We start from the raw sequence: 27,867 nt of genomic DNA, 5'->3' as shown, positions 1-27,867 counted from the left end.
AGCTTCAAGAATATAGCATCGCTAGGAATGCTAAACTAGCATCAGCACGGCGAAGCCAATGTACGTCGACATGGCGTAATCATCAGCGAGTGTTCCGATAAGTCGCGGAGGTGAGCTAGGGCCTATGTTGGGGGGCGGCGGATCTGCGAGAGGGACGCGTGTGCCGCTGTGGGAGTGGTCACAGGCGACTTCAGTCATGGCCAATCAAAGTGGTTCCTTTCATTCGCTTGAAATGTGGCGTACTGGACTCTCGACATGGCGAAAGCACATCTTCGGGGGTGAAGCGGGCACTTGGATAAATTGTTCTTGTGGAACCCCCCCACCCCCCTTTTACCTGTGCTGCCCACCGAGATGAATTACAAATAATATAATGATCCATATGGCTTGATGCCCGCTGTTCACATATTTATGAATGAAATAAATTGCACCGAATGCACGTGCGAGATATTCCTTCCGCTGCCAAATTGGCAAACGTTGCAGCGAGCTTTGGGCCGCCAAATACGGATGCGCCGCCATTCGCGCCAATGTCTACAAAAAACAGAGCTGTTATCGGTTTATTGTTATATATTTTTTTTTGTGAGTGTGTGCAAACAATTTCATCGATACAATCTTTGCTGGGAGTTGAACTTTTCACCACTTGACGCTACGCTGACGCAAATCCGATGGCTAAGTGGGGGGGGGGGGCTGGGGGGGGTCAACACTTGGCAAAGCGGCGGCCTTCTATGACGATGCCGAGTAAACACAAGGCCCCTCATGACTTGTTTTGTGTTTTTTGTTATTGTAAAGTGTCCTTGGGTGTCTTGAAAGGCGCTTATAAATAAAATGGATTATTATTATTTATTATTATTATCTCCCGGGAGGGGGTGGGCGGCCCGGTAGTCCAGTGGTTAGCACGTCGGCTTCACAGTGCAGAGGTACCGGGTTCGATTCCAGCTCCGGCCTCCCTGTGTGGAGTTTGCATGTTCTCCCCGGACCTGTGTGGGTTTTCTCCGGGTGCTCCGGTTTCCTCCGACATTCCAAAAACATGCATGACAGGCTGATTGGACGCTGTAAATTGTCCCTGGGTGTGAGTGTGAGCGTGGATGGTTGTTCGTCTCTGTGTGCCTGACAATTGGGTGGCAACTGATTCAGGGTGTCCCCCGCCTACTGCCCGAAGACGGCTGGGATAGGCTCCAGCACCCCCTGCGACCCTAGTGAGGATCAAGCGGTTCGGAAAATGGATGGATGGATGGATCGATCTCCCGGGGGCGGCGGATGGGCGACCCCCAATACGAAAAAAGACTTTCGCTAGACTGTTTGCGTGTGTGATTGTCATCTTTCATGCAGCCGGCCAAATTGAGAGTTGCTATCCAGACAGACGTTCGAGTCCATCCAAGTCAGAGCAGTGGGGGGTGTCTGTCGAGGGGAGGCGAGGTCGTGTAAAATAGGAGGGAGATGGCGCGAGTGCGTGCGCGTGCACGTGCTGTCCCGGCCGCCAGGCATGCCGGCCAGCCTGCTAATGAACACATTGAGTGCAAAAGGACACGATATTCGTTTTACTCATTAATCGTAGCAGCTTGTGTTATTTGTCTCCATTCATATTTCACGACGTTCCGTACATCTCATTAGAGCCCGTAGTGGAGCCGGCCTCGAGTCTTTACAAAAAATTCTTCGGCTCACTTCAAGTGTTTTCGTGCGTCACACGGAGTGCAGTTTTTTTTTTTTTAATACTGTCATTGAACATATTGAAGCGATTTGATCTCTGCTTCATGCAGGTGTACCTAATGTTGTGGGGATATATATATATATATATATATATATTCATTCATTCATCTTCCGAGCCGCTTGATCCTCACTAGGGTCGCGGGGGGTGATGGAGCCTATCCCAGCCGTCTTCGGGCAGTAGGCGGGGGACACCCTGAATCGGTTGCCAGCCAATCGCAGGGCACACACAGAAACGAACAACCACTCGCACTCACACACACACCTAGGGACAATTTAGAGTGTTCAATCAGCCTGCCACGCATGTTTTTTTTTGGAATGTGGGAGGAAACCGGAGCACCCGGAGAAAACCCACGCAGGCCCGGGGAGAACATGCAAACTCCACACAGGGAGGCTGGAGCTGGAATCGAACCCGGTACCTCTGCACTGTGAAGCCAACGTGCTAACCACTGGACTACCGAGGCCGCCTTATATATATATATATATATATATATATATATATATTTTTTTTTCGTTTTGCACAAGTATGATGTTGAAATGACCCGATAACCCATTCGTTGGAATGATTTGTCAAATCTTTTTTTCTTCGCCGTTTGTCCTCGAAAGTTTGCTCATACGCAGCAAGCGGCTTGGACCGCAATCAAAATGGCTCAAATCGGATTTTCATAGCTTGCCGCTTTGTCCTTGGAGACGGCATCCATTCTAATAGCGTTGCTATCGGCGATTCCTATAAATGGGAAGGAGAGTCATCATGCAGCCAAAAGCGTATAACCCCCCACCCCACCCCCAACCCCCTACTTGTCTTTTGGGCCGCACAGCTTGCGTTAGCCCAAGGCCGGGCGTGCCGCACGGCCTCGTGAATCCCTCGGCTGTCTTCGTCCCTCGCCGGGCCGCCCGCCGCCCGTGGCTAAGTATACACCCCCCCCCACCCACCCACAAGTCCTCGCTTCCAAAGAGAGAGACGCTTCGTCTCACTTTCTCAAGTTCTTTTCGCCAACTCCGCGAATCTGAAATCTGTCTCTGTTCATTTTCTCTCTTCTTTCTTCGTCTCTTTCTTTCCTCTGTTCCATTTTCCGGCGCGCCACTGAATAAAAACAATCCTCGTCTCATTTGGTCCGTATCGGCATGACCGACTTGCGCCGTTTACATGCCTCAGCAGATTGATCTCTTTGCTCTGCGGTGCCGTCTTGGGACCGCTAATGAGTTGTGTTTGTTTTGTGTGTGTGTGTGTGCGTGCCTGTGTTGCGTTTACTGCACCTGCTAATTATTGGATTCCCGAGTGACCGCGCAGGCAAATGATCTCAAGTCACTCCAGGTGTTTCGGGATGCGAGCTAAATGGGCGATAGTCGTGCTTTGTCACAAAGTGTCCGTGTAGCAGCACTGCGCCTGAGCCTGATCTATCTATAGAGTGCCAGCGTAAGATACCGAGGCACATGTGTGTGCTTCGGAGAGGAAAGGGGGGGGGGGGGGGTGGGGGGGGGGCGCTTTTTACCCAGTATCCAGGGGGGTCTTGGTTGGGGACCGAGCTCTGTGAGTGTGCTCAATTAACGGCGAGCTTGCTTCCCCCGCGCAAGAGTAGCACAGAGGTTCTTTCTGAAAGATCACACGTGGGTTCCATGCCAAGATGCAATTCTCATCACAGAGAGTTGATCTCGATATCGGATATTGTTGCCAACGACACAAACATCCTTTCGTACATCACAAAAGCAAACCATTGTGGTCTCGGAGCCACGAGGGATCAATAAATAAAACAATGAGCCGCCAAAACAGATAAATAGGCGGGCGCCAATCAGCACGCACTTACCGTCGGATCCGACCAGCACCAAAGCACCACTTTTATTGAAAACAGGTGAACCTATTTTCTACCTCGTTGTGAAAGAAACTTCCAGACTTTCGATCTCGGGGCATCTTATCGATTTGTTCTTATGCTATTTTCAACACATTTTCAGTGATAACATGTTGAATCGAGTCCCCAGAGACTCGCTGATCAGAAAAGTGTGAGTCCCATTTAGAGAGTCCCAAATTTCAAATTGTGAAATGATAATCTATATATATATATTGCGCGTCGTCCCGCACGCGGTCTGTCCTTCCGTCTGTCCCTTTTCCAAACGTGCCTACTTCACCGCGCCGCTGCGCGCCGCCACTGCGCGCCGCCACTGCGCCTCTCAGGCAGTGGCTCACTACGATCGCGCGGGCATCTTAGCGAAAAAATGTTGTCTACCCACAAGCATTGCAATGAAATTGTTAGTTATTTAGTAGAGCTAAACATCTCTTTATTTTCGCGATAAGCAATGAAGATGAACAAAAAGTTGAATCAAGCAACAACACTTTTGTGGGCCAAAGGCCCACCTTACCAGCCTTCCGCAGGAACTAGCTGATGAGCCGCCCGGAGGTCTGGCTTTTGATGATCTGGCTTTTGTGCGTGTACTGGTGTTACGTTGTTTTTCGTTCGTATTTTGCGGTCTTTATTTTTCTTCCTTGCTCTTTTGTGCAAGCACTTTTTGTTACTCGTTTGGATTTGCCTCCTGGTCCTTATTGTGGACCAGCGCTTTATGTTCTCGCTTATTTCCGATTCGATTTGGACATTAAATTGTCTTTACATCGGAGACCTTGTTTTTGTCTACGTTTTTGGATCCCCCCCAAACTCTGTTTATCCGAGACTTAACATAGGACGCGGGACGCGGAGGTAATGAGAAGGCTGCATTATATTTAATGCAAAAATAAACAAATAAATAAATAAATAAGAGATGACACAGCGGCAACGAAATTGTATTAATTTGTTAAAAGTGTAAAATTTTCCAATTTTGGAAAAGTTTCTGCTTCAACTCCATATTTTGCCCAGGATGTTTTTTTTTTTTTTTTTTTTTGCATCAGTTCTAGTGTGCCGTTTTTGTCTCCCTCTCTTCCCACTGTAGACCAACATCCCATTCCTCCAGAATGTGTTCGCCAACCACCAGTTCCTCCACTCCACCGTGGACACGCAATTCATCGACGAGAACCAGGAACTGTTCAATCTCAAGCCCACGCAGAACCGAGCGCAGAAGCTGCTGCATTATCTCGGTGGGGCGATAACGACAAAGACGACCGAACGAATTTCTTCATCGACCTCATTTGGTGCCGCCTTCCAACTGTCTGCTGCATTTTGTAGGTCACGTGATGGTGAACGGACCGACCACGCCCATCCCGGTGAAGGCCAAACCGTCCTCCGTTGACCCGGTGGTTCCACCCGTCACCATGGGTATGTAACTTTTCCACATCCCGCGCTGTGCCCCTCCCACAGGAGCAAAGTTTGGGAGTTGCTTTTATCCCCGCACATTCTTCTTGCCCCTTCTTTTGTCCTTCTTATCTAAGAAATCGGGACGCCGCCGTTGCTGTCTCCCTCTGTTAGATGTCAATGTCTTTTCGTGGTTCTTGCATAGGCTGAAATTGTCGTGATTTGAATTTCGTTTCCCTGTAATTGTGACGTGCGCATTTCCAAGTGGGGATTCACACTGCGGCTGAATAATTAATGCCAAAATGTTTAGGAAGTTAACAACTCGAATTGAAGTAAATCATAAATAAAATAAATAAAAAGCCGGCCCGGTGATCCACTTGTTAGCACGGCGACCTCACAGTGTAGAGGTCATGGGTTCCGGCCTTCCTGTGGAGTTTGCATGTTCTCCCCGGGGCCTGAGTGGGTTTTCTCTGGGTACTCAGGTTTCCTCCCACATTCCAAAAATACGCATGGCAGGCTGATTGAACACTCTAAATTGCCCCTTAGGTGTCCCTGGTTGTTCGTCTCTGTGTGCCCTGCGATTGGCTGGCAACCAGATCAGGGTGTCCCCCGCCTAGAACCCGAAGACAGAAAATAAATAAAAAAGGAATTTTAGGAAGTTAACAACTCGAATTGAAGTAAATCATAAATAAAATAAATAAAAAGCCGGCCCGGTGATCCAGTTGTTAGCACGACGACCTCACAGTGTAGAGGTGATGGGTTCCGGCCTTCCTGTGGAGTTTGCATGTTCTCCCAGGGCCTGAGTGGGTTTTCTCTGGGTACTCGGGTTTCCTCCCACGTTCCAAAAACATGCATGGCGGGCTGATTGAACACACTCAATTGCCCCTTAGGTGTCCCTGGTTGTTCGTCTCGGTGTGCCCTGCGATTGGCTGGCAACCGATTCAGGGTGTCCCCCGCCTACTGCCCGAAGACCGCTGAGATAGGCTCCAGCACCCAAGCGCTTCAGAAAATAAATAAAAAATAATTAGAAAACACTTTCACATTAATTCATGGTGAATTTGCCTTTATTTTAGCGTCAGCCTAACTTACCGTGTCAGACAAAAAAAAAACATATTTGGAAAACAAAGCTGATATTGTTTATTGTTCACAAAATACATACGAAAAGGGCCTCTGGAAAAAAAAATCACATATTAAATTGCAATTGTACTATTGGGGTTGTTGGGGAGGAGGGACGAAGTAAAATGAGATTATTTTACCAAAATTGTCAGACGGACTTCCTCCACTATGGATTTGTTAAAATTCACACTTAATTAGTGGGCGGGCCCTCTCTGGATCCATCCGTCCATCCATCCATCTTCTACCGCTTATCCGGGGCCGGGTCGCGGGGGCAACAGCTTTAGCAGGGAAGCCCAGACTTCCCTCTCCCTAGCTACTTCGTCCAGCTCCCCCCGGGGGATCCCGAGTCGTTCCCAGGCAAGCTGGGTGACATAGTCTCTCCAGCGTGTCCTGGGTCTTCCTCGGGGTCTCCTCCCGGTGGGGCATGACCGGAACACCTCACCTCAGGAGGCATCCTCTCTGGATCTTGAAGACAAATAAAAGCACATTTAATCACGACCGTAATATGGAGGATGAAAAATCTCAATTTGATCATTTCTCATCATTTCTTCAGCACTAATTGATCCCAGCAAAACCAGTATGGCCTTTGCAGTGAAAGAATCCGCCGATACGATACAAGAAGGCAACGACGGCCGTCCGACCGTTACCCTTTCTGACTTAACAGGATAGTTTCAACATGTGCAGTGATTAAAACCCAATTTGCAAACGACACATATAAAATGCGCTTGATTTAATTTCTGCTCATTTAATTTCCGCTTCCGTCCAGGTCCGTGCCTCGTTATTTTCAAATTGTAAACCCGAGGGCACTTTGGGATAAAAGCAGCGCCTGAATGACAAATGGGCTGTCCAACAGTCGGATGGTTCCGTTTAGCAGCCGCCTTGGGAAAGGATTGCACCCCCCGGGCTTCTCCGCAGAGCGATGAGTCAAACAATAGGGGGTTGCGAGTGCAATTCATGAAGCCCAAAGTCGTTGGCATCCCTCACCTGCCGCACGACCGACTTCACCACCGAGCTGTGCCGACACGCGGTTCATCCAACGACGCGCAGTCTCAAGAGCTCTTTGGTCTCCTCGCTTGGTTATGAATTTGCCCCAAACGGTTTAGACACGATGCACTGTGAACTTTGGATCGATTAAGCGGTGCCCCCGCGTTGACCGTTTGGTCTCGGTGGGCTTTTTTTTTTATAATTTAATTTTTTTTTTTGTCCACATGCCGTTTCCATCCTTTGCTCATTTTTTAAGTGGAAAATCAGCCTGGCCGCAACACACAGGCATCTCCTGCAAATATGAACCGATCACTAAATAAACTGCAAAATATCCGTCATCGCAAGGCATGATTCATCAAATCTGACTGCCCAAAACGCGCATTTCAAACATGGTGCCAGTTGCCATTAAAAGACAAGCCTTTTGAAGTTTTCAGTATGAAAAAGGTAGTACGTCAAAATGAGACCGGCTCTTTGAAAAGACACATCGAGCTTCCCACGAATTACTACGACCTACATTCATCCTCGTGCCCTAATGATGCGTTTCAATTTTGCTGCCTCAAAATACATGTTCGGTAAATTCATCTGAATTCATGGTTCACATGCTTTTATTATCGTGTCAGCCTAACCTGGAAGACCAATGTAGAATAAATCCTCAATTGAAATTTTTTATTGACGACTGATAAACTGTCATGAACCTGCTACATTGTTGAGTCACAGTATTAACTTTATACTTGCTTTAAATTGAATCCCCCACTGGAAACATGAAGCATGAAGTGGACATTTGTGGTGACGATAGTAATTTAGCCACGCAGACTGCAATGACGTGACATCATCTTTAATGGACGTCCCCATGAAAGGAGTAGAATTGAAAAGCCTCGCCTCATTTCCCCCCAAAATATTTCTACCTCCTCCCGCATTGCTCCTTTTAAGACGTGAGATGATAAAACGATGAGCCTCGACATGCTTTACCATGTTTACTTCAGTAAACACTCCATTGCGAATGACGTCGTCTCTTATTCTGTGCATGTGGGTCACTTTGGCGACGCATTTGGTTCACACACCAGACAGGTTGATGTAGCAAATTAATTTACGTGAACGATTTCACCCCCCCCCCAAAAAAATTGTATTTCACCCCCCCCCCCAAAAAAAATCGTATTTCACTCCCCAAAAAATCACATTGAGAATTCAGACTTGCAGTCTGACCGCAGCTTAAATCACTTTTTCCATGTAATTAAAAACTAAAAAAACTAAAACTAAACCGCTAAAACTAAAAGCTATACTAAAATGAAGCAAGGAAAAATGAAGAAAAGAAAACTTGCTCTGGAAACAAATTAACTGAAATTTAAGTAACAAAAGTCTAAATGAAATGTAAAAAAAAAAAAAAAAAACCATTAAATAATATTACAACTCCAAAATTCACAACAATGACAACTCTGCTGTGCTTGTCTACAAATATTGTGGTGGGTTCTCTTATGTCAAGGAAATGGGAGGAGGGTGTGGTGGGGAAGGTCATGGCCTGCAGGGTGTGGGTATACGGCCCAGTGTCCATGCATGCATGGCAAACTGAGTAATGAGATTTGTAATGTGCGTTGCTTTCATTCAACTCGGGGATTGAGGGAGAGAAGAGAGGGATTAGGCCAGTATTATCACACTCTCCGCGGAGGGAGAGCGACGTGGACGGAGACCGGGGTTAGAAAAAGAGGACAAGAGCGGCTTTGGTCCGGTGTAGGCTATAATCCGTCCTGCACACAAAGGCAATCAACCGTCCTAGGTGCAAACATAAAGAGTGATGGACCGAGCCGGACAACTCTCCTGTATCCGGATATTTTTACTTTTAAAGAGCGCCGCGTGATCTCCGGCCAAATGTGAACTTCCAGTCAAAAGTTCTCCCCGATGGAGGTAATAAAACGGCCAAATTAACTCCATCCCGGGTGCACGTCGGGTACATCGAGTGTGTGATTACAGTAATCGTGATGCACACAGAAGGCGCGCAACACAAATGGGTTTCAAATGTGAATTGTGGCGCTGTAAGTGACATTCTATTGCTCGTCGGATTATTGATGCGGAGGCCTGCGCCGTTAGGCTGCGCGGCGTTGCGAATGCATACCGCACTTGGTGTGAAACTGGGCGAGTCATGCACATACATCATTTGCCTGATTCGTTTTTGATAAGTTTAAAGTGTCCTTTTTAGTCGGGGTAGGGGGGGGTGGGGGCCCGCTACACCCGGGTTCATTTTGCTTTCGGTGGGGGAGCCGCACCGAGAAAAAGGTCAAGTGGAAAGAAACCCAAACGAGAAGTACAAGAGGGCCGTGAGCATCCAGGCGGAGAGACGCTAGCTCATTAACTGGACTAATTGATTGATGAACATCCGCTGCCCAGCTGGGATTGATCTCCGTCGGGCTGCCAATATTTGAAAGCCTCTGGTTGTGCTCGTATTTAATTGCCAGGCAGAGACTCGGTGGGAGCAGCGCCGGAGTAAAATGTGTTGTTTGCGCTTTGATGGCAGACGTGTACCTCGGTGTTAACAGGCGACGACGAGATGCTTTGTTGTTGTTTTGTTCAGTCAACTGTTGTTTATTGAGATGTTCCACAATAGGCGATAAAAAAAAACAAACGAAAATTACACAACCATCAACATTCCACCAAATGTTTCATTTCATCTCTCAAAAGTTTGCTAGCTCAGCGCTAACATACAATGTGAAACGTCATAGATGGGCTCCCAGAAATTAGCATGGACACTGTGCCTGGCTTCACGGTAGTGAACCGTCCTTAATTTCCGATCATTTGCAATTTTAGGAGATCCTCCGGTAGGATTCCGCGATGTCCTGCTGCGCGACGGTCCGGAGGGCTTCGCCAAGGCCGTGCGTGCCCACCAGGGCCTATTGCTGATGGACACCACATTCAGAGATGCCCACCAGTCCCTGCTGGCCACCAGGGTGCGCACCCACGACTTGAAGAAAATCTCGCCGTTTGTCAGTCACAACTTGCACAACCTTTTCAGCCTGGAAAACTGGGGAGGTAGGTGACATGAATAATGTACAATAATAATAATAAGGTACATGGAATAATTATTAAGACTCAACCGACTAATTGGGCTGTTAGAAAATCTGCAAAAATCTGTTGGGTGTTTTTTCTTTTTATGGTTTTGTTTTTTTTACAATGAACACATTAGTAATACATTTAAACCCCCCCCCCCCATAATAATTGGTAAAATAAAAATACAGGACCAAGTATTTTAAATCAGAATCAGAATCAGAATCAGAATCATCTTTATTGGCCAAGTATGTAGAACACACAAGGAATTTGTCTCCGGTATAACACGCTGCACTAGTATCATCGTAAACAACAAAATCATTGAACCATCTTAGAGTATACCAGTAGTTTTTTGTAATACCATTTTGTGGTGCAAGAAGAGTGACTATGTCAGTGACTGTTTAAGGAGTTAATGGCTAGAGGGAAGAAGCTGTTTAAGTGTCTACTGGATTTGGTACGCATAGATCTGTAGCGTCTGCCTGAGGGGAGTGGCTGAAAAAGGTGGTGGGCAGGGTGCGGGGGATCCAGGAGGATTTTCCGTGCCCTTGTCTTGATTCTTGCAGTGTGCAAGTCCTCAAGAGTGGGTAGGGCGGTGCCAACGATTTTTTCTGCCGTCCTAACTGTCCGTTGAAGTCGGATTTTGTCCTTTTTTGTGGCGGCCCCAAACCAAACCGTGATGGAAGAACACAGGATTGATTCGATGACTGCCGTGTAAAACTGTCGTAGCACCTCCTGTGGCAAGCCATGCTTCCTCAGCAGCCTCAGGAAGTACATCCGCTGCCGGGCCCTTTTCAGGATGGAGATGGTGTTGACTTCCCACTTCATGTCCTGGGGGACTGTGATTCCCAGGAACTTGAAGGTCTCGACGGTTGACACAGGGCAGTTGGATAGTGTGAGGGGCAACTGAGGAGAAGAATGTTTCCTGAAGTCCACGATCATCTCTACAGTCTTGAGCGTGTTCAGCCCGAGGTTGTGTCGGCCGCACCAGAGCTCCAGCTGCTCCACTTGTTGGCGGTACGCAGACTCGTCGCCGTCTTTGATGAGACCGATGACCGTGGTGTCGTCTGCGAACTTTATGAGTTTGACAGCTGGGTCTGTTGAGGTGCAATCGTTTGTGTAGAGAGAGAAGAGCAGTGGCGAGAGGACACATCCCTGTGGGGCTCCAGTGCTGGTGGTGCGTATTGATGATGTTGTTGCTCCCAGTCTCACCTGTTGTGTCCGTCCCGTCAGGAAGCTGAGGATCCACTGGCAGATCGCAGGGGACACACCGAGGTGGAGTAGTTTGGGGGTGAGGAGTTCCGGGATGATGGTGTTGAACGCAGAGCTGAAATCCACAAACAGAATCCTTGCGTAGGTCCCTGTGCTGTCGAGGTGCTTGAGGATGTAGTGCAGACCTATGTTGACTGCGTCTTCCACAGACCTGTTTGCCCGGTAGGCAAACTGGAGAGGGTCCAGCAGGGGTCCAGTGACGTTCTTTAGGTGGTTCAGCACAAGGCGTTCAAAGGACTTCATGACCACAGACGTCAGGGCGACAGGCCTATAGTCGTTCAGTTCCGATGTTGCCGATTTCTTGGGAACTGGGATGATGGTAGACTGTTTGAAGCAGGATGGGACCTCACACAGCTCCAGGGATCTGTTGAAGATCTGTGTGAAGACCGGAGCCAGCTGGTCAGCGCAGACTTTCAGGCAGGAGGGGGACACTTTGTCGGGCCCCGGAGCTTTCTTGATCTTTTGCTGCTTGAAGAGCCGTCTCACGTCCTGTTCGTGGATCTGTAGTGGAGAAAAAGAGGGTGGGGGGGTAGGTAGAGTGGTTTCTGGTAGAGGTGGGTGTGTGTGGGAAATGGGGGTGTCCTTTTCAAATCGGCAGAAAAACATGTTTAGTTCATCAGCAAGACCCTTATTGTTCACTGTTTGGGGGGATGGCATTCTATAGTTAGTGATTGCTTTCAGGCCATTCCATACAGATGCAGAGTCGTTAGCAGAGAACTGGTTTTTCAGCCTCTCTGCATAGCTTCTCTTTGCGATGTTAATTTCCTTCGTCAATTGGTTTCGGGCATGTTTGTACAGTGCCCGATCTCCACTTCTAAATGCGGCCTCTTTCTCTTTCCTGAGTTGCCTGAGTTTGGGAGTAAACCATGGCTTGTTATTGTTAAACGAGCGGAAGGACTTCGTTGGTACACACATGTCCTCACAGAAACTGATGTATGATGTTACAGTGTCTGTGTATCGGTCACATGTTCTGCTTTTAATGCATTTCTTAATTGTAAGCGTTAAGGAAAAAGTCAGTTATCATATTCTCGAGGTTTTTTTTCTTTTCGTTAATCTGTTATAGAAATATGTTTCTCTCCCCCAAAAAAATCCATTGGGCCCTGATAATTATTATATCCATCACATATATAATGCCTTGAAAATGTCACAACGGCTGCATTTATGATGAATTCTTTGGGGGTCCGTTGACCTGAAATGACGTCAACATCAACCCGAACAAGGAATTACGTTTTTTATGGGAATGGCCAGAGAAAAGTCTTGAGAAGCTCTGGTTTGATGATTAATGTTGGAAAGCAGAAAAAAAAACTATGGCCAATCAGATGGATGGTAGCATTGGGTCTCGTGGATAAGACCATCGTGTGTGGAAACCCGTGAACATGACGGATCTCAGGAAATGCGGCCGTTACAAGCACCTTGTGATTGATCAAAGTCTTGGTCACGTTTCATCTAATAAAACGGTGTCACAAAAAAAGAGATATCAGCTTTACACAAATATATGGCAAAATGCACGCACACACGCGACTATATACTACTACTACCACTACTACACTGTGTCGTAACTACACTAAACAGTCAGCGGTTTTAAAGTTAGTAAAGTGGAAAATTGTTCCAGGGGTGATTATTTCGAAAGTCATTATTATGTATTTATTTTCATTATTTTGCCATCAGATGCACATTTTCATTGTTTTCATTTTCATAGAAGAAATTTACAAGCATCTAAATGTTTAGCACTGTTTAGCATACAATATATCTTTTCACCAAAAGCTTGTTTTCTGCATTTTTTTCCCCCCAAAATAGGTAATTTGAGTGAAACCAACCTACGCTCTCCTGCTGCTTACAAATAATGGAGAAACAAACTTTTTTTGTGATAAAGACGAGAGCCGAAGAGAGTCTTCTCTTTCATTTGGTCTTTGTGGATCAGAAAACACAAGATTCCGTTCGCCTTGAATGATCTGTCAGAATGCTCTAAACAGGCCGGCACTCAAGAGCTTCTCTTTTTTTGGGGGGGTGAGAGGAGAAAATGTTTGGCATTGAAAAAGTGTAGCCTTCAAAACGGTAAACAGTTTTAGGAGCACAAGGAGGACAAGGTCCAAACACTGTCCGAAAAACCTCTAGCGCAGGAAACCGTCCGCGACGCTTTGTTATCTTGACATATTGTCTCGGCGGCGTGCGCTCAGATCATATTTGGCGTCACGTGCTGCGGCCGCTCGGAGGCACAATGAATCATTGGGCAGATTAAGCTGCAAAATCCCTTTGAGGATTAGTCCCTTTCCTGATATAGCGTTTCTCCCAACACCGTGGAGGATACAGTACATTCGATTTGGGTCACACGACGTATGGCGACACTTATCCTATGCCGCACTAACATTTAAATCTTCCAATCGAGTGGATCGCACGCCGAGCGCATCACGTTATCGCGCGGCCGCCTTTCAACGTGACTGCAAATCGCGGCGGGGGTGCCTCATTTCCAGTTGCTCCTCTTCACCGCGGCGACCGCCGCCCGCGCCGCATCCTCGTCATTCCTTTAATCTAATTGAGCGACGCTAAGCTCGCCGTTTGGGATGAACTCCACGGCTCAGCATCGTTCCATATGAAAAGTCCAGCGAGCTGACGTCGGCTGAAATCCAAACTTGGGCCAGTGCGGTAAACAATTGATAAAGCGCAAGCTGCTTCCGGGGCTTTCCTGGTCTTCCCGCAGGACTGCCGATTCGCTCCATTTCCAAACGCGCGCTCCAAATGAGATTTAATGATGACACTGTTGGATCAGCACAAAAACCACCAGTGGCTTCAATATTTCTAGTTTATATGATAAATGTCGGGGCGGCCTGGTAGTCCAGTGGTTAGCACGTTGGTTTCACAGTGTGGAGGTACCGGGTTCGATTCCAGCTCCGGCCTCCCTGTGTGGAGTTTGCATGTTCTCCCCGGGCCTGCGTGGGTTTTCTCCGGGTGCTCCGGTTTCCTCCCACATTCCAAAAATATGCATGGCAGGCTGATTGAACACTCTAAATTGTCCCTAGGTGTGAGTGTGAGTGTGATTGCGAATGGTTGTTCGTCTCTGTGTGCCCTGCGATTGGCTGGCAACCGATTCAGGGTGTCCCCCGCCTATTGCCCGAAGACAGCTGGGATAGGCTCCAGCACCCCCCGCGACCCTAGTGAGGATCAAGCGGCTCGGAGGATGAATGAATGAATGAATGATAAATGTCTAATCCACAGTGGGAAATGAGAGATTGCTATCAGCCCCCCAACCCCTCCACCCCCACCCCCTCGCCCCTTCCCCTTCGTCCTGCCGCCCCCTCTTCCATGGAGGAAATTTTACACAAACGGCCTCAAGATGACAAAGTGTTGGAATGAAAACGGAATGTGTTCAGATCTCTCTCGCTAGTCGCTTGCTAGCAATGTCGCACTTAAGGTCTGTGTGTGTGTGTGCGTGTGTGTGTGTGCACCTAGGTGCCACCTTCGACGTGGCCATGCGCTTCCTGTCCGAGTGCCCGTGGAAGAGACTCCAGGAGTTGAGGGCTTTGATCCCAAATGTTCCCTTCCAGATGTTGCTGAGGGGAGCTAACGCCGTGGGCTACACCAACTACCCCGACAACGCCGTCTTCAAGTGAGTCACTCCCTGTGTGTGTGTGTGTGTGTGTGTGTGTGTGTGTGTGTGTGTGTGTTCTGCAGATCCACACCACGAGGTACATCTGCGCGTTTTAACGAGCGCCGCTATTAGAATCGTAAAGGCCATTTTTGGGTTTTCAGCTTCCAATTTTTGAACGAAAAACACAAGAGAGGTCGCGGCAGTTCATTGGAGACAACAAGGACACACACATTACGCACATTAGGAAGCAGATGTGAAAATCCCCAATATTTATCTTCGGGTTTTGAATGAGTTTGGAAATGTGGATATGTGACACCTCATAATTTGTGGAGTTTATCGTGAAAAATATGACGGACTGTATTGTACCTGGCGCCCCGGTGGTTCGCGGTTTGATTCCAGCTCCGACCTTCCTGTGTGGAGTTTGCATGTTCTCCCCGGGCCTGCGTGGGTTTTCTCCGGGTGCTCCGGTTTCCTCCCACATTCCAAAAACATGCGTGGCAGGCTGATTGAACACTCTAAAATCATCCCGAGGGGAGAGTGTGAGCATGGTTGTTTGTCTCTGTGTGCCCTGCGATTGGCTGGCGACAGGTTCAGGGTGTCCCCCGCCTACTGTCCGAAGACGGCTGGAATAGGCTGGATGGATGGATAAAATACTCATTCATTCATACATCTTCCCAACCGCTTGATCCTCACTAGGGTCGCGGGGGGTGCTGGAGCCTATCCCAGCCGTCTTCGGGCAGTAGGCGGGGGACACCCTGAATCGGTTGCCAGCCAATCGCAGGGCACACAGAAACGAACAACCATTCGCACTAACACTCACAACTAGGGACAATTTAGAGTGTTCAATCAGCCTGCCACGCATGTTTTTTGGAATGTGGGAAGAAACCGGAGCACCCGGAGAAAACCCACGCAGGCCCGGGGAGAACATGCAAACTCCACACAGGGAGGCCGGAGCTGGAATCGAACCCGGTACCTCTGCACTGTGAAGCCGACGTGCTAACCACTAGACTACCGGGCCGCCGGATGGATAAAATATTCAATAATATTTATGAATTAAGAATTAGGTTCCGCAATGGGTGTTTTTTTTAAACAGAAGAAGAAAGATCAGATGATGGTTCATTTTTCGGTTTTCAGCTTCCAATTTTCAAACAAAAAAACCGGAGCCAGCTCCTGGCCGTTCATTGGAGACAACAAGGACTCCATCTGCAGCACGAGTGTGCTTCAGTTCCAGTGCCCGCCACACCAAACCACATGACACACACTGACACCCGTGTCGCGCATTTGAGGGTCCATAAATAACACATGTCCTCTCCGCCTCAAGCCCTTTCCCAAATAGATTGATTAGTCAGCTCCTTGGCTTGGGTGACTCATGCCCGCACATAACACACACACACACACACACACACACTCCAAGGTGTAAGACCCCCTCCGCACGCACACGCCGGGTGCAGATAAATTAGTAGTGACTTTATGACTAATACGGCAGCCCACACACACATGGACGCAGACCTCCCCCGTCCTCTCTGATGTTTTTGTGGCCGCCCGTCCCCTCTTGCAATTTGATTATTTAGCCCCTCTCTGATAGTTCGTTTTTATGCGTCCATTCATCTCTCATCTCTCTCTATGCTGCCATTGAAAAGGGAGACGATTTGGATTAATGTCTTTGAGCCATTTGCCTCCATCCCAGCTTTCACGCTGTCTCTCTTGACAATTATTTTTTTTTTTTTTACTGCTGCGGTCTACAAGTGAAATGGCCCAAAGCGGCGCTATCGACATGATGGAATCAAAGTGTAATTCCGTCGTGTCTAATTGATTTAAAGTGCGTTTCATTGGCTCATGCGACAAGTTCTCCAACGCTAATGAGGAGCTTGCTGTCGCTTCAGTAGGAAGGAGGCGGGAGAGTGAGGAGGAGGGGTTGGGGCGGGGCTTTGTGTCGCGGGCAAGAATAATAACAACAAAATTTAGGACGCCGGCGTGTTTTTGCCACGATGCCAAGCAGCACCAGCGTACGAAATTCTTTTGAAACTGTGTCCTTGGCGCTTTTGGGGGATGAAGTTCGCCAGACGAAGCCATCTGGCTCCCCTTGCGACGCTCTTCCCCCGCACTTCTTTCAGGAGGTTCTCACGAGTGTTGGCGCATCGGTCTTGGATATCATCAACAGCAGCCTCTCTTGTGGTGTAGTTCCCCAACAGTTTAAACATGCTGTGGTCCAACCCTTGATCAAGAAACCTGGTCTTGATCCAGATGTGTGCTCTGGCGGCAGTGCTCTTGAGTGGTTTAGGTCCTATCTAGCTGACAGAACCTTTTGTGTCAGCCTTGGCTGCTCTGAGTCACACACTGCTCCCCTGTCATGTGGTGTTCCACAGGGCTCAATTCTGGGGCCTCTGCTATTCTCGCTGTATCTGCTCCCATTGGGTTCCATCTTAAGGAAACATGGTATTCCCTTCCACTGCTATGCAGATGACTGCCAGATCTATGTCCCACTGAACAAGAAAGACGCCTTCTCATTAAGGCCACTCCTATCCTGTCTGGAAGAAATCAAAACCTGGATGGCACAAAATTTCTTGAAATTCAATGAAAAGAAGACAGAGGTGATATTGTTTGGTCCCAGTGGCCCTTGTACATCCTGTCGACCTGGGCCACCTGTCTCCTTATCTTAAGTCAACAGTCTCAAACTAGGGCCTTAAACTGGACAGTGATTTCAAACTCGATCGGCAAATTGGTGCCGTTGTTAAATCCAGTTTCTTTCACCTTAGACAGCTGGCCAAAATAAAACCTCTCCTATCATATGAACACTTTGAGACAGTAATTCATGCCTTTGTCACACCCCGGCTCGATTACTGCAATGCCCTTTACTTTGGAGTCAGCCAGTCCTCCATTAAGCGCCTTCAGCTGGTCCAGAATGCCGCTGCTCGCATCTTGACTGGTACTCGTAAGAGGGAGCACATAACTCCTACTCTGGCATCCCTTCACTGGCTCCCCATTCATTTTAGAGTTATTTTCAAGATCCTCCTCTTTGTTTTCAAATCTCTGAATAATCTCGCGCCACCTTACCTCTCTGAGCTCATCCGCCCCTACACACCTACCCGGCGCCGCAGGTCTGTGGACCAGACATTATTAGAAGTATCAAGAACTAACTGAGGCTCAGAGGGGATCGAGCCTTTTCTGTTGCTGGTCCCTCTCTCTGGAATGACCTCCCACTGAACATTCGGCAAGCCTCCTCGCTGCCCATCTTCAAAGCCCACCTCAAAACTCACTTGTATTCTTTGGCGTTCTACTCAGCATGACTTAGATTTGTTCTTGGTTTTACTGGTTGGTGCTTTCTACCGCCTTTATTACTGATTTGTCCTACTGTTTATTGTGCATGTTTGTATGCAGCGATGGCTGTTTGAAGGTGCTCTATAAATACTGTTGACTTGACTTGACTTGTATAAACACTGTACACGGCGCCTGATAATAATCCCCTTGTGGCCCGCTGTTACGTGCGTGCGTTTGTTGAGCGGGACAATGGCTGTCGTTGTGCAAATGTTATGTTAAAGCAGCTGCAGTCAGGTGCTGACAAACCTGATTAGGTTTGCCAGCCACCGCAATAAAGGCAAGGATTTCCCACTCATTCTTTTTATGGACGGGTTTGAACAGCTTATCCCGACTCGCATGTGCGCCGTTATCTGCGACAACACCGATTCAGGGCGACGTATTCGCCGCGTGTTTGCGAGCGGCAAATCTTTGTTGTGTTACTCGAAATCAGGGGTGTCACATCAAAGTTATTGGTACCCTCAGGGGGGGGGGGGGGGGGGTTATAACGGTGAGAACACATAAATGGAAAATCGCTCAGAATGCCACAGTAAGCCAAAAGTGATGGCTTTTCAGGTCATGGTTGGGTTCACATTGGGGTGCAGCTGCTGATGTTTTGTCGGGGCAGGAAGCAGTTGAATGACATTTCAAATGGGAAATGAGCAGCAATCTTCTTTTTAGGAAAGCGCATCATCTATAGCATGTCTTGTTTTGGCGCCAGCAAACCTCATAACATCCGGCCTCGATCAGATCACATTGATTTCCTCGCCTCGCCTCCCTCGGGAGGGGTGTTGAAGGTGTTAATAGTGCATATTTCGGTGGGTGTGGGTGAGGTTTCATTTATTTATGTTGTATGATAAGGTGCTATACAAATAAAGTGGCCCGGTAGTCCAGTGGTTAGCACGTCGGCTTCACAGTGCAGAGGTACCGGGTTCGATTCCAGCTCCGGCCTCCCTGTGTGGAGTTTGCATGTTCTCCCCGGGCCTGCGTGGGTTTTCTCCGGGTGCTCCGGTTTCCTCCCACATTCCAAAGACATGCGTGGCAGGCTGATTGGACGCTCTAAATTGTCCCTAGGTATGAGTGTGAGCGTGGATGGTTGTTCGTCTCTGTGTGCCCTGCGATTGGCTGGCAACCGGTCCAGGGTGTCCCCGGCCTACTGCCCGAAAACAGCTGGGATCGGCTCCAGCACCCCCCGCGACCCTAGTGAGGATCAAGCGGCTCGGAAGATGAATGAATGAATGAATGAATAAATTGAATTTATGGGGAAAAAGTAGGAGCAGCTGGAACCGATTAATTGCATTGCCATTCATTTCAATGGGGACAAATGACTTAAGACGCAAATGTCTTGAGTCTTCAAATGAATTCAACCCGTTTCTGTTTCTCTGTTTCGCACTGTAAATCTTGACGGCTTCAGGTGGTAAGCTGCTCTCTCAACGCAGTCAAAAATTTTTTTTTTTCAAAGACAAGAGGGGAGAAGGGAGCACCTGTTTGTCCAGAAGGAACACTTGCTTTCTGTTTACTTTAGGTTCTTTGAACGCGTGGAAGATGCTAGCCCTGTCAAATCTTTCCGTGGAGGATGTTGAACCGGTTGGAATTATGATGACAGGTGGTCTCCCATTTGGTGCCGGCAGTTTCCTGATTTATTGCCAACTGCAGAAATCAGTTTTATTGGAATCACGCAAGTTTGCCGGGTTTGATGCGCCCTGGCGTGGTCAACCGGAGTGAACTCCGTCGCCGGCTGCATGCGATTCGTGAGACACTTTAAAAATTGGATAACAATGCGGAGAAGTTGGCGGCTCGCCTGGAAGAATTGATGACCAATTTGGCCAAGTGATGCCCATCGAGAGCTCCAGTGAAAGACTCAACGCTGACTAAAATTAGTGTTGGCCCGTTCCCAAAACAAACATTACTTTGGCCTTTTATATCCTTGATAATTGATGCTGCCGGACGTTGCAGCCCGCCCCCTTCTCACCCTTTACCCCCTTTGTTCTGTGCTTTGTATTCCTGTTCAGGAGCCAGCGAGGTCGTCTCCATGGCAACGAGACACTATATTTTAGCGTTAGGACAAAGACTTACATTCACAACAACATGAGACACAACGCTATCATCAACGCCTTCTGTCCGACTTATGAGTTTTGTCTCCCTCTGTTGGTCATTTTTTTAATGTCTTTTGGACGGGTCGCAAGAGTTCAAATAATCCGGTTGCTCCGTACTCGCGCTGGTGCAACGGCCACCGTTCCCACGACGCAATCCGTCTCTCTCCAGGTTCTGCGAGGTGGCAAAAGAGAACGGCATGGACGTCTTTCGCGTTTTCGATTCGCTCAACTACCTCCCCAACATGTTGCTGGGCATGGAGGCCGCCGGTTCGGCGGGGGGCGTCGTGGAGGCCGCCATCTCGTACACGGGGGACGTGTCGGACCCCATGAGGCAGAAATACTCCCTCGGCTACTACCTGGAGCTGGCGGAGGAGCTCGTCAAAGCCGGAACGCACATCCTTTGCATCAAGGTGAGCAAGCGGGAAACCTCGTTTGCTGTGGAAGGATGCATTCTGGGATTAGTCTCGTCAGTTCCCCAAAGTGGATCACCAAGGCGGCTTTTCTGTGTCTTTGGATTCCAGGATATGGCCGGTCTGCTCAAGCCCCAATCCAGCAAGCTGCTCATCGGCGCTCTGAGGGACCGCTTCCCGCACGTGCCCATCCACGTGCACACGCACGACACGGCCGGCGCCGGCGTGGCCGCCATGTTGGCGTGCGCGGAGGCCGGAGCGGACATTGTGGATGTGGCGGTGAGTACGCCCGCCGCAGTTTTTAGAGAGAAGGAAATGAGCGAGCCAGTCCAAACACAGCCCCACCGTGTCCTTTTCTGCGCTCCTTCCATCTCGATGAACAGGCGCCCTCGCGTAATCCCATTAACATGAACAAATATGATTTTTTTTTTTTCCTCATGTTTGCGCAATGAGATCAGAAAACGTTCTCAAAAGTATTCATGGAACTGAGAGGCTGCTATTTGCAATTTGGGCATCTCAACATTTCCATACCCCCCCCCCCACCGCCCCTTGTATGCTGATTTTTCCATTACCGTGGACGTCAAGTTGTTTGTTTACATTGTCTGACTGCAACTCAAGCCCAGCCCACATTGTGGGTAGAAGCATGGGGGAGGGTGGTGGGGGGGGGGGGAGACCATTTCCTTTTCTGTTGTTTTTGTTTCTGTCACACACCAACTCTGCCATTTGGGGATCCCCCCAGGTTGACTCCATGGCCGGCATGACGTCCCAACCCAGCATGGGAGCAATGGTGGCCTGCGCCAAAGGCACCGAGTTGGACACCGGTAAGTGTGTTTGTGTCCCTCAAAAGAGAAGTGCCACCTCAATAAAAGCGAGCGTGTTGTGTAGGATATAGATCTCGGAGGGCTGTTATTAATGGTCCTTCCCCGCACCGCCAATCAATAAATGACAGCAACGTTACTTATTGAAAGTCGCAAACACAACGGCGCGACATTCGGCCAATTATGAGAGGAAGCAAACGGGGAGGAGGGGGAAGAGGAGGGTGCCTGAGCCGCACGAGTGATCAATAATAAAGACGTTGGCTGGCTTCGTTAATGGAATGATTTTAAGTTATGCCAGGAAGGAACTAAAATGGTGTTAAATGAAGTTTGATTGCCGTAGCACGACAGTGGGACAATATATAATGAATTGACAGATTTGCTTTGAAATACGTTTATGCGTGTTTGAAGATAACTGCTCACTGGTGGAGATTTAGCACGAAATTGCTAAATTTGGGGGGGGGCCTATCCCAGCCGTCTTCGGGCAGTAGGCGGGGGGCAAAGCGGTTGCCAGCTAATCGCAGGGCACACAGATGAACAACTATCCGTGCTCACACTCACACCAAGGGGACAATTGCCAGTCTTCAATCAGCCTGCCATGCATGTTTTTGGAATGTGGGAGGAAACCGGAGTACCCGCAGAAAACCCACGCAGGCCTGGGAGAACATGCAAACTCCACACAGCAAGGCTGTAGCTGGAATCGAATCTGCGACCTCTGCACTGTGAGGTTGACGCGCTAACCACTCACCACCGGGCCGCCACTGTTTTCACCATTTCAGTTTTTCCTATTTTTGGAGGGGGGGGGGGGGGGGGCGTAGCTTACATGGCGCCACATGGTGCACTTTGTTTGTCCGCTTCAATTGTGACATACACTAAGATGGCTAGCGATGTCGACACTCCCAGAACCTTTCTTTCTTTAGAATAGTCTGCTGGCGGCGCTGCGTTAGAGTGCCTTGTTGTTGGCTGTTAGTGTAAGTCACGAAGGGAACGTCGAAAGTGTGAGGAGGCGTTTTCTTTTTTTCGTTTTTAAATCTGACTTGATAGCCAGGGCTTTGGATTGGGTGGGGAATTTTATTTAGAGTGCCTCGTTGTATGCATGTCGATTAGAGAAGGTGAAAGAGCAAAGGGGGGGGGGGATCACAGTGGGCAGGAGCAAGTTTCTTTTATCATATTCCATAAGAAAAGATTTTGAATTTCCATCAAACCCGTCAACTTGTGTGCTCCGTTCTTCTTCTGGAGGCCTCTGCCGCACGCACTCGTCTTTTCATTCTCACCAAACAGCGCGGCCTTGGATCCTTCAAAATGTTCCATCGCATTCCTGACCTTAGACTGTGTTCATCACCTCCCACTACCCACACCCCCCCCATCCCCATCCCCACCCCCCACCCCTTTTTTTGGCCCATCTGGGCTCCCAAGCAATAATGAGTAGTTTGCTGCGAGCTCTGCTTGCTCTCTCACATGGTCTCTCCATCCTCCTCCTCCTCCTCAGTGGCATAGCAATTAAAAGCACTTTCCATGCACATTTGACGACCCACCACTACCATCACTATTTGTTTGTGATGATAAGTGACTGTTAATCCATTTGTCTCCTCATTCAATCACTGGCACACTTGGGGGGGGGGGGGGGGGGGCTGACATTATTCTTTTTTTTTTGGCAACGCCTCCGTTTGTTGCTCTTCCTTTTATTTTGTTAATAACAGCTGCCAGGAGAGCGCAGCCATTTGAGGATACGCCGTCAAGAGCGCACGTGGCACATCTGCACACACAACAACACGTACGGCTATTTTCGGCTGATTCTCCTTTTAATGTTTCGCAAGATGGAAAACTGCACAAGAGGGATTTTGGACCATTCCTCTTGCACGTTTTTTTTTTTTTTAGCCCCCTTTGCAGGTTTTCAATGGGGTGGGGGTCTGGGGACTGGAATTTTGTGTCTGTGGTGAACCTAAAATTATCACTCGGGGAGTATGCTTCTGAAATAAAACGTGAGTTCATTTTTAGCACTTCACTTTTAACACATTTTAACCCACGTGACCAATTATTATTGAAAGTGGTGTATACACTCCTCCTTTTTTTCTTTTTGTCTTTCTTTTTTTTGGTATTAAAACCATCTGGTCCAGAATTAAAACTGTTGTATTACAAGGATGAGTTTGTATCTTGTTAAATGATGACTTAAATATCATAATATTTTGCAAAATCTTCTCATAACATTAAAATTAATCTCTTGCCCAGCCTTTGAAAAATAGAAGATGTTAACAGAAGTGTTATGTGTGAAAATACCACTTCATCGTTCTCTTAAAAAAAAAAGCACACATTAATAACACCATTAAAAAGAATGTACATAATTAAACAGATTTGGCCATAATATTATTATTATTATTTTTTTGCTTCTGTATGATGGTCATTGTACTGCTCCTTCTGGCCACCATGGCCACCAGGGGGCACTATAATGAAGACATACGGAAATGCATGCAAGTGGTCTTTTTTTTCCCCCTCACTGAGCCTCAGTAATATTGCTTGTTCATTGCTGAGGATAAAGAATATATGTATATTGCACTACCTACTGCATAGTGCACTCTGAGTTTTCCAAAAGTCTTCTCAGTGTCCTTTCGATAGAGTTTGTGTGTGGATAGCCGCCCAAAAAGATTACAATGTTATAAAAAAGACTTGTGTTCACATGCCCCTGAAGTTTTGTTTTAAACTTTGGCTCCCCTTCAGCGGTTTGCCCCACAAAAATGTGCGGAAGCTACCAAGCTTCCATGTGTTCATTCCGTGGTGTGCTCTTTCGAGTAGCGTTTCTATCGACACCGCTGTGACTGATGTGCGCGGCCCGCGTCAAAGGTACCGCGTCGGCGCCGTGATGGATGTGCGGAGTAGTCGAGCCAAGCAGACACAAATAAACAGCGGCGCCGACTTTTACCTCCTGCGCCGTCATTGAACATTTCAGGCGCCATTAAGCTTTCAGACACGAGGCTGGAAAAATCCGCCCCGGGTCAACGTCAATAATGATGCTAATAAGTGGCAAAGCCACATTGCTGTTTGCCTTCTGGAAACGAATTTGAAGCTGGTTTGCGGTTGCAGGTATCGCTCTGGAGAAGGTGTTTGACTACAGCGAGTACTGGGAAGTGGCTCGAGGCCTCTACGCGCCGTTCGACTGCACGGCCACCATGAAGTCCGGCAACGCCGACGTCTACGAGAACGAGATACCCGGAGGGCAGTACACCAACCTCCACTTCCAGGTGCCCCGCGGCTATTCTCGTCCAGTCCCCAGCCCCCCCCCCCCCCCCTAAAAGACACCCCACCCTCACCTTGCCCCATTTTTTTTCTCAACCCAATGAAGCGAAATGGCGTTTTAGTCTCACGGCCGACCTGTGAAATTGAGCCGATGTCAACACAAGCCCCACTGTACGCCTGCGGGCCCAGCCGTGCCAGTCTAATAATAGAGCGGCTTCTCCACCAGCAGCCATGCCGATGTGTCACACAAACAAGAGAAAACGTGTTTGCCCTGTTCAGAGCAGTTCTTTCTCACCACGCCCGCACAATCGAATGTGATCTGATATGTGGGGTGGGGTGGGGGGGGTGAGGGGGGGCTTGCCTTTACCAACATGACAAGTCTCGGTTTGAACAGTTTTGGAGGTGCGCTCATAGTCATAGTGAGCATTGTCACCTCAGAAGGTCAGACAAGCATTAGAATAGTAAGTGCTTCAGTGGCTCCCTCTAGAGGTAGAACGAAGAATCACCACCTTCGGTTGTGTTTCACTTTTTACAAAATTGGATGTGTTTTGGGACACTTATTTAGGCACAGTTTTTTTTATTTAACTGCAGTGTGTAAGACAGTTAATTTTTTAGGTAATTTATAAAAAAATTAAGAACCATTTGTTTTAAAGCCTGCATAATTTTACAGTATCTTATAATAATGGATTTTAAATCATATGACATTTTTGATGACTACTATATTTCTGGATGCTGCTTTGATGGTGGTACTAAGATTGAGACCCCTTGCATTAGAAAACACACTTTCAGCACTCTGGACAGCTCCACCAAATCATGACTCCGAGATACACTGCGCTGTGTATGGGGTTGATTATTTTCCTGGCTATGGGACATTCATTCATTCATTCATTCATCTTCCGAGCCGCTTGATCCTCACTAGGGTCGCGGGGGGTGCTGGAGCCTAACCCAGCTGTCTTCGGGCAGTAGGCGGGGGACACCCTGAATCTGTTGCCAGCCAATCGCAGGGCACACAGAAACAAACAACCATTCGCACTCACACTCACACCTAGGGACAATTTAGAGTGTTCAATCAGCCTGCCATGCATGTTTTTGGAATGTGGGAGGAAACCGGAGCACCCGGAGAAAACCCACGCAGGCCCGGGAAGAACATGCAAACTCCACACAGGGAGGCCGGAGCTGGAATCGAACCCGGTACCTCTGCACTGTGAAGCCGACGTGCTAACCACTGGACTACCGGGCCGCGGCTATGGGACAGTGTAGACATATTTTTTGTTGCCTTTAGTGCCCCCCTGGGTGTCGTGTTACGACACTACAATTTGGACTTGTGCGCATCCTGTAGAAATCCTCTTTTTTTTTTTAAGTAATAAATAAAGTGAGGCGTGTTCCTAATATTGTGGCCAGTCCTTGAAAGTCAGCGACAAGCGTTAGAAGTCGACGCAGAATTTCTAAGTAATCGTCACGCTGTTGTCGTTGTTGTGTGACTGCAGGCGCACAGTATGGGCCTGGGGAATAAGTTCAAGGAGGTGAAGAAGGCCTACACCGAAGCCAACAAGCTACTCGGAGACCTCATTAAGGTGAGATGTGGAGATGAAACGCGCCCCAACATCACACAGTCACACTTAACATGTTGCCTTCCTTCCCGCAAGTCACAACTTGCAGAGTGAATGTGACAACAGTGTCCTTCCTCCTTCGCTATTTTAAGTTTACTAGCTTAATGCTAACACATAATGGCAAACCCAATAGACGGGCGAACGGAATAGCATTGGTAGCATTGTACTGTGCCGTGTGTGTTATGTCACCACTGTTTGAGTAAATTTACTAACGAGCTTGATTATGGAAGCGGGTAGTTGTACGTGAAGGTACATCTGTGCAATGACTGAGCTTTTTTTTAGTCTTTAAATTGCCTCCAGTTTCAATTGCCAAACGTCGAGATCCGTCTTTTTTTTCAATTTTGCGTCTTCCTCCTCAGTCTGTGAAGTGCCTCGCAGTGGAGCGACGACTTGTGCACATATTTGTCTGTTTTAGCTCTCGCTGCCTCTCTATCGGCTGGCTTGTGTAATGAGAGGCTGCGTGCACACACACACCCGACAGACAGACATTTTCAGGTCGAGCACTCTGCCACCGACTGCAGGACTGCACATGCACGGCCGCTGTCAGTCGTCACCTTTTTTTTTTTTTTGCTTCACTCCATCATCCCCCCACCACTTGCACGCCGCCTCCATTTGGTCTCGACTCACACGTCTATCTCTGCCTCATTTTGATTAGACTCCTGGCTCGTATCTCTAATCTTCGCGTCGTTTCCCCCACTTCGCCTCGCTCTCCCTGTGTCTCGTTATCGCTTCTGTCTGCTGTCTCCTCCTGTGGTGACAGGTACCATTCTTCACCGCTGCCGCTTTGCATGCCTGGCTCCCTTGACACTGTAAAGAGTTGTTTATATGCCCGCTCACACACACACACACACACACACACACACACACACAAAGGAGTGAGAAAGATGAAGACAACCCTCAAGACGGGTTTTAGGAGGAGGGAGAGGATTCATGGAGGTATTAACAGAAACACTGAGCAGGGGTGAAAGTGTGTGTTAACATCAGTGTGAATGAGGGAGTGCATGCGTACGTACCTGAGGATGGGGATGGATGGATACATATACTGTGTGTGTGTGTGTGTTTGTATGACTATTCTTGTGAGGACCACTCTGATTATAAGACCAACGTAGTGAGGACATTTTTGACAAGTGTGTGTGTGTGTGTGTGTGTATATATATATATATATATATATATATATATATATATATATATATATATATATATATCCATCCATCCATCCATTTTCTGAACCGCTTAATCCTCACTAGGGTCGCGGGGGGTGCTGGAGCCTATCCCAGCCGTCTTCGGGCAGTAGGGCGGGGGACACCCTGGATCAGTTGCCAGCCAATCGCAGGGCACACAGAGACGAACAACCATCCACGCTCACAATCACACCTTGGGACAATTTAGAGCGTCCAATCAGCCTGCCATGCATGTTTTTGGAATGTGGGAGGAAACCGGAGCACCCGGAGAAAACCCACGCAGGCCCGGGAAGAACATGCAAACTCCACACAGGGAGGCCGGAGCT

At 48.2% G+C, this 27,867-nt stretch overlaps 1 protein-coding gene across 1 annotated transcript in view; it reads left to right on the top strand.

The window, feature by feature from the left end:
* Window positions 1–27,867, top strand: part of LOC127598522 (pyruvate carboxylase, mitochondrial-like) — a 177,716-nt gene that overhangs the window by 135,591 nt on the left and 14,258 nt on the right. Inside the window, exons 13-21 of the mRNA XM_052062377.1 lie at window positions 4,618–4,762; window positions 4,851–4,940; window positions 9,813–10,034; window positions 14,766–14,922; window positions 20,464–20,704; window positions 20,816–20,983; window positions 21,444–21,525; window positions 24,598–24,755; window positions 26,238–26,324. Coding sequence (XP_051918337.1) covers window positions 4,618–4,762; window positions 4,851–4,940; window positions 9,813–10,034; window positions 14,766–14,922; window positions 20,464–20,704; window positions 20,816–20,983; window positions 21,444–21,525; window positions 24,598–24,755; window positions 26,238–26,324 — 1,350 coding nt within the window. The remainder of the gene's footprint in view (window positions 1–4,617; window positions 4,763–4,850; window positions 4,941–9,812; window positions 10,035–14,765; window positions 14,923–20,463; window positions 20,705–20,815; window positions 20,984–21,443; window positions 21,526–24,597; window positions 24,756–26,237; window positions 26,325–27,867) is intronic.

This window comes from Hippocampus zosterae, chromosome 1 (assembly GCF_025434085.1).
Source record: "Hippocampus zosterae strain Florida chromosome 1, ASM2543408v3, whole genome shotgun sequence".
Lineage (NCBI taxonomy): Eukaryota > Metazoa > Chordata > Actinopteri > Syngnathiformes > Syngnathidae > Hippocampus > Hippocampus zosterae.
The sequence above is the reverse complement of the archived record's forward strand: the minus strand, read 5'-3'. Positions and strand labels throughout refer to the sequence as shown.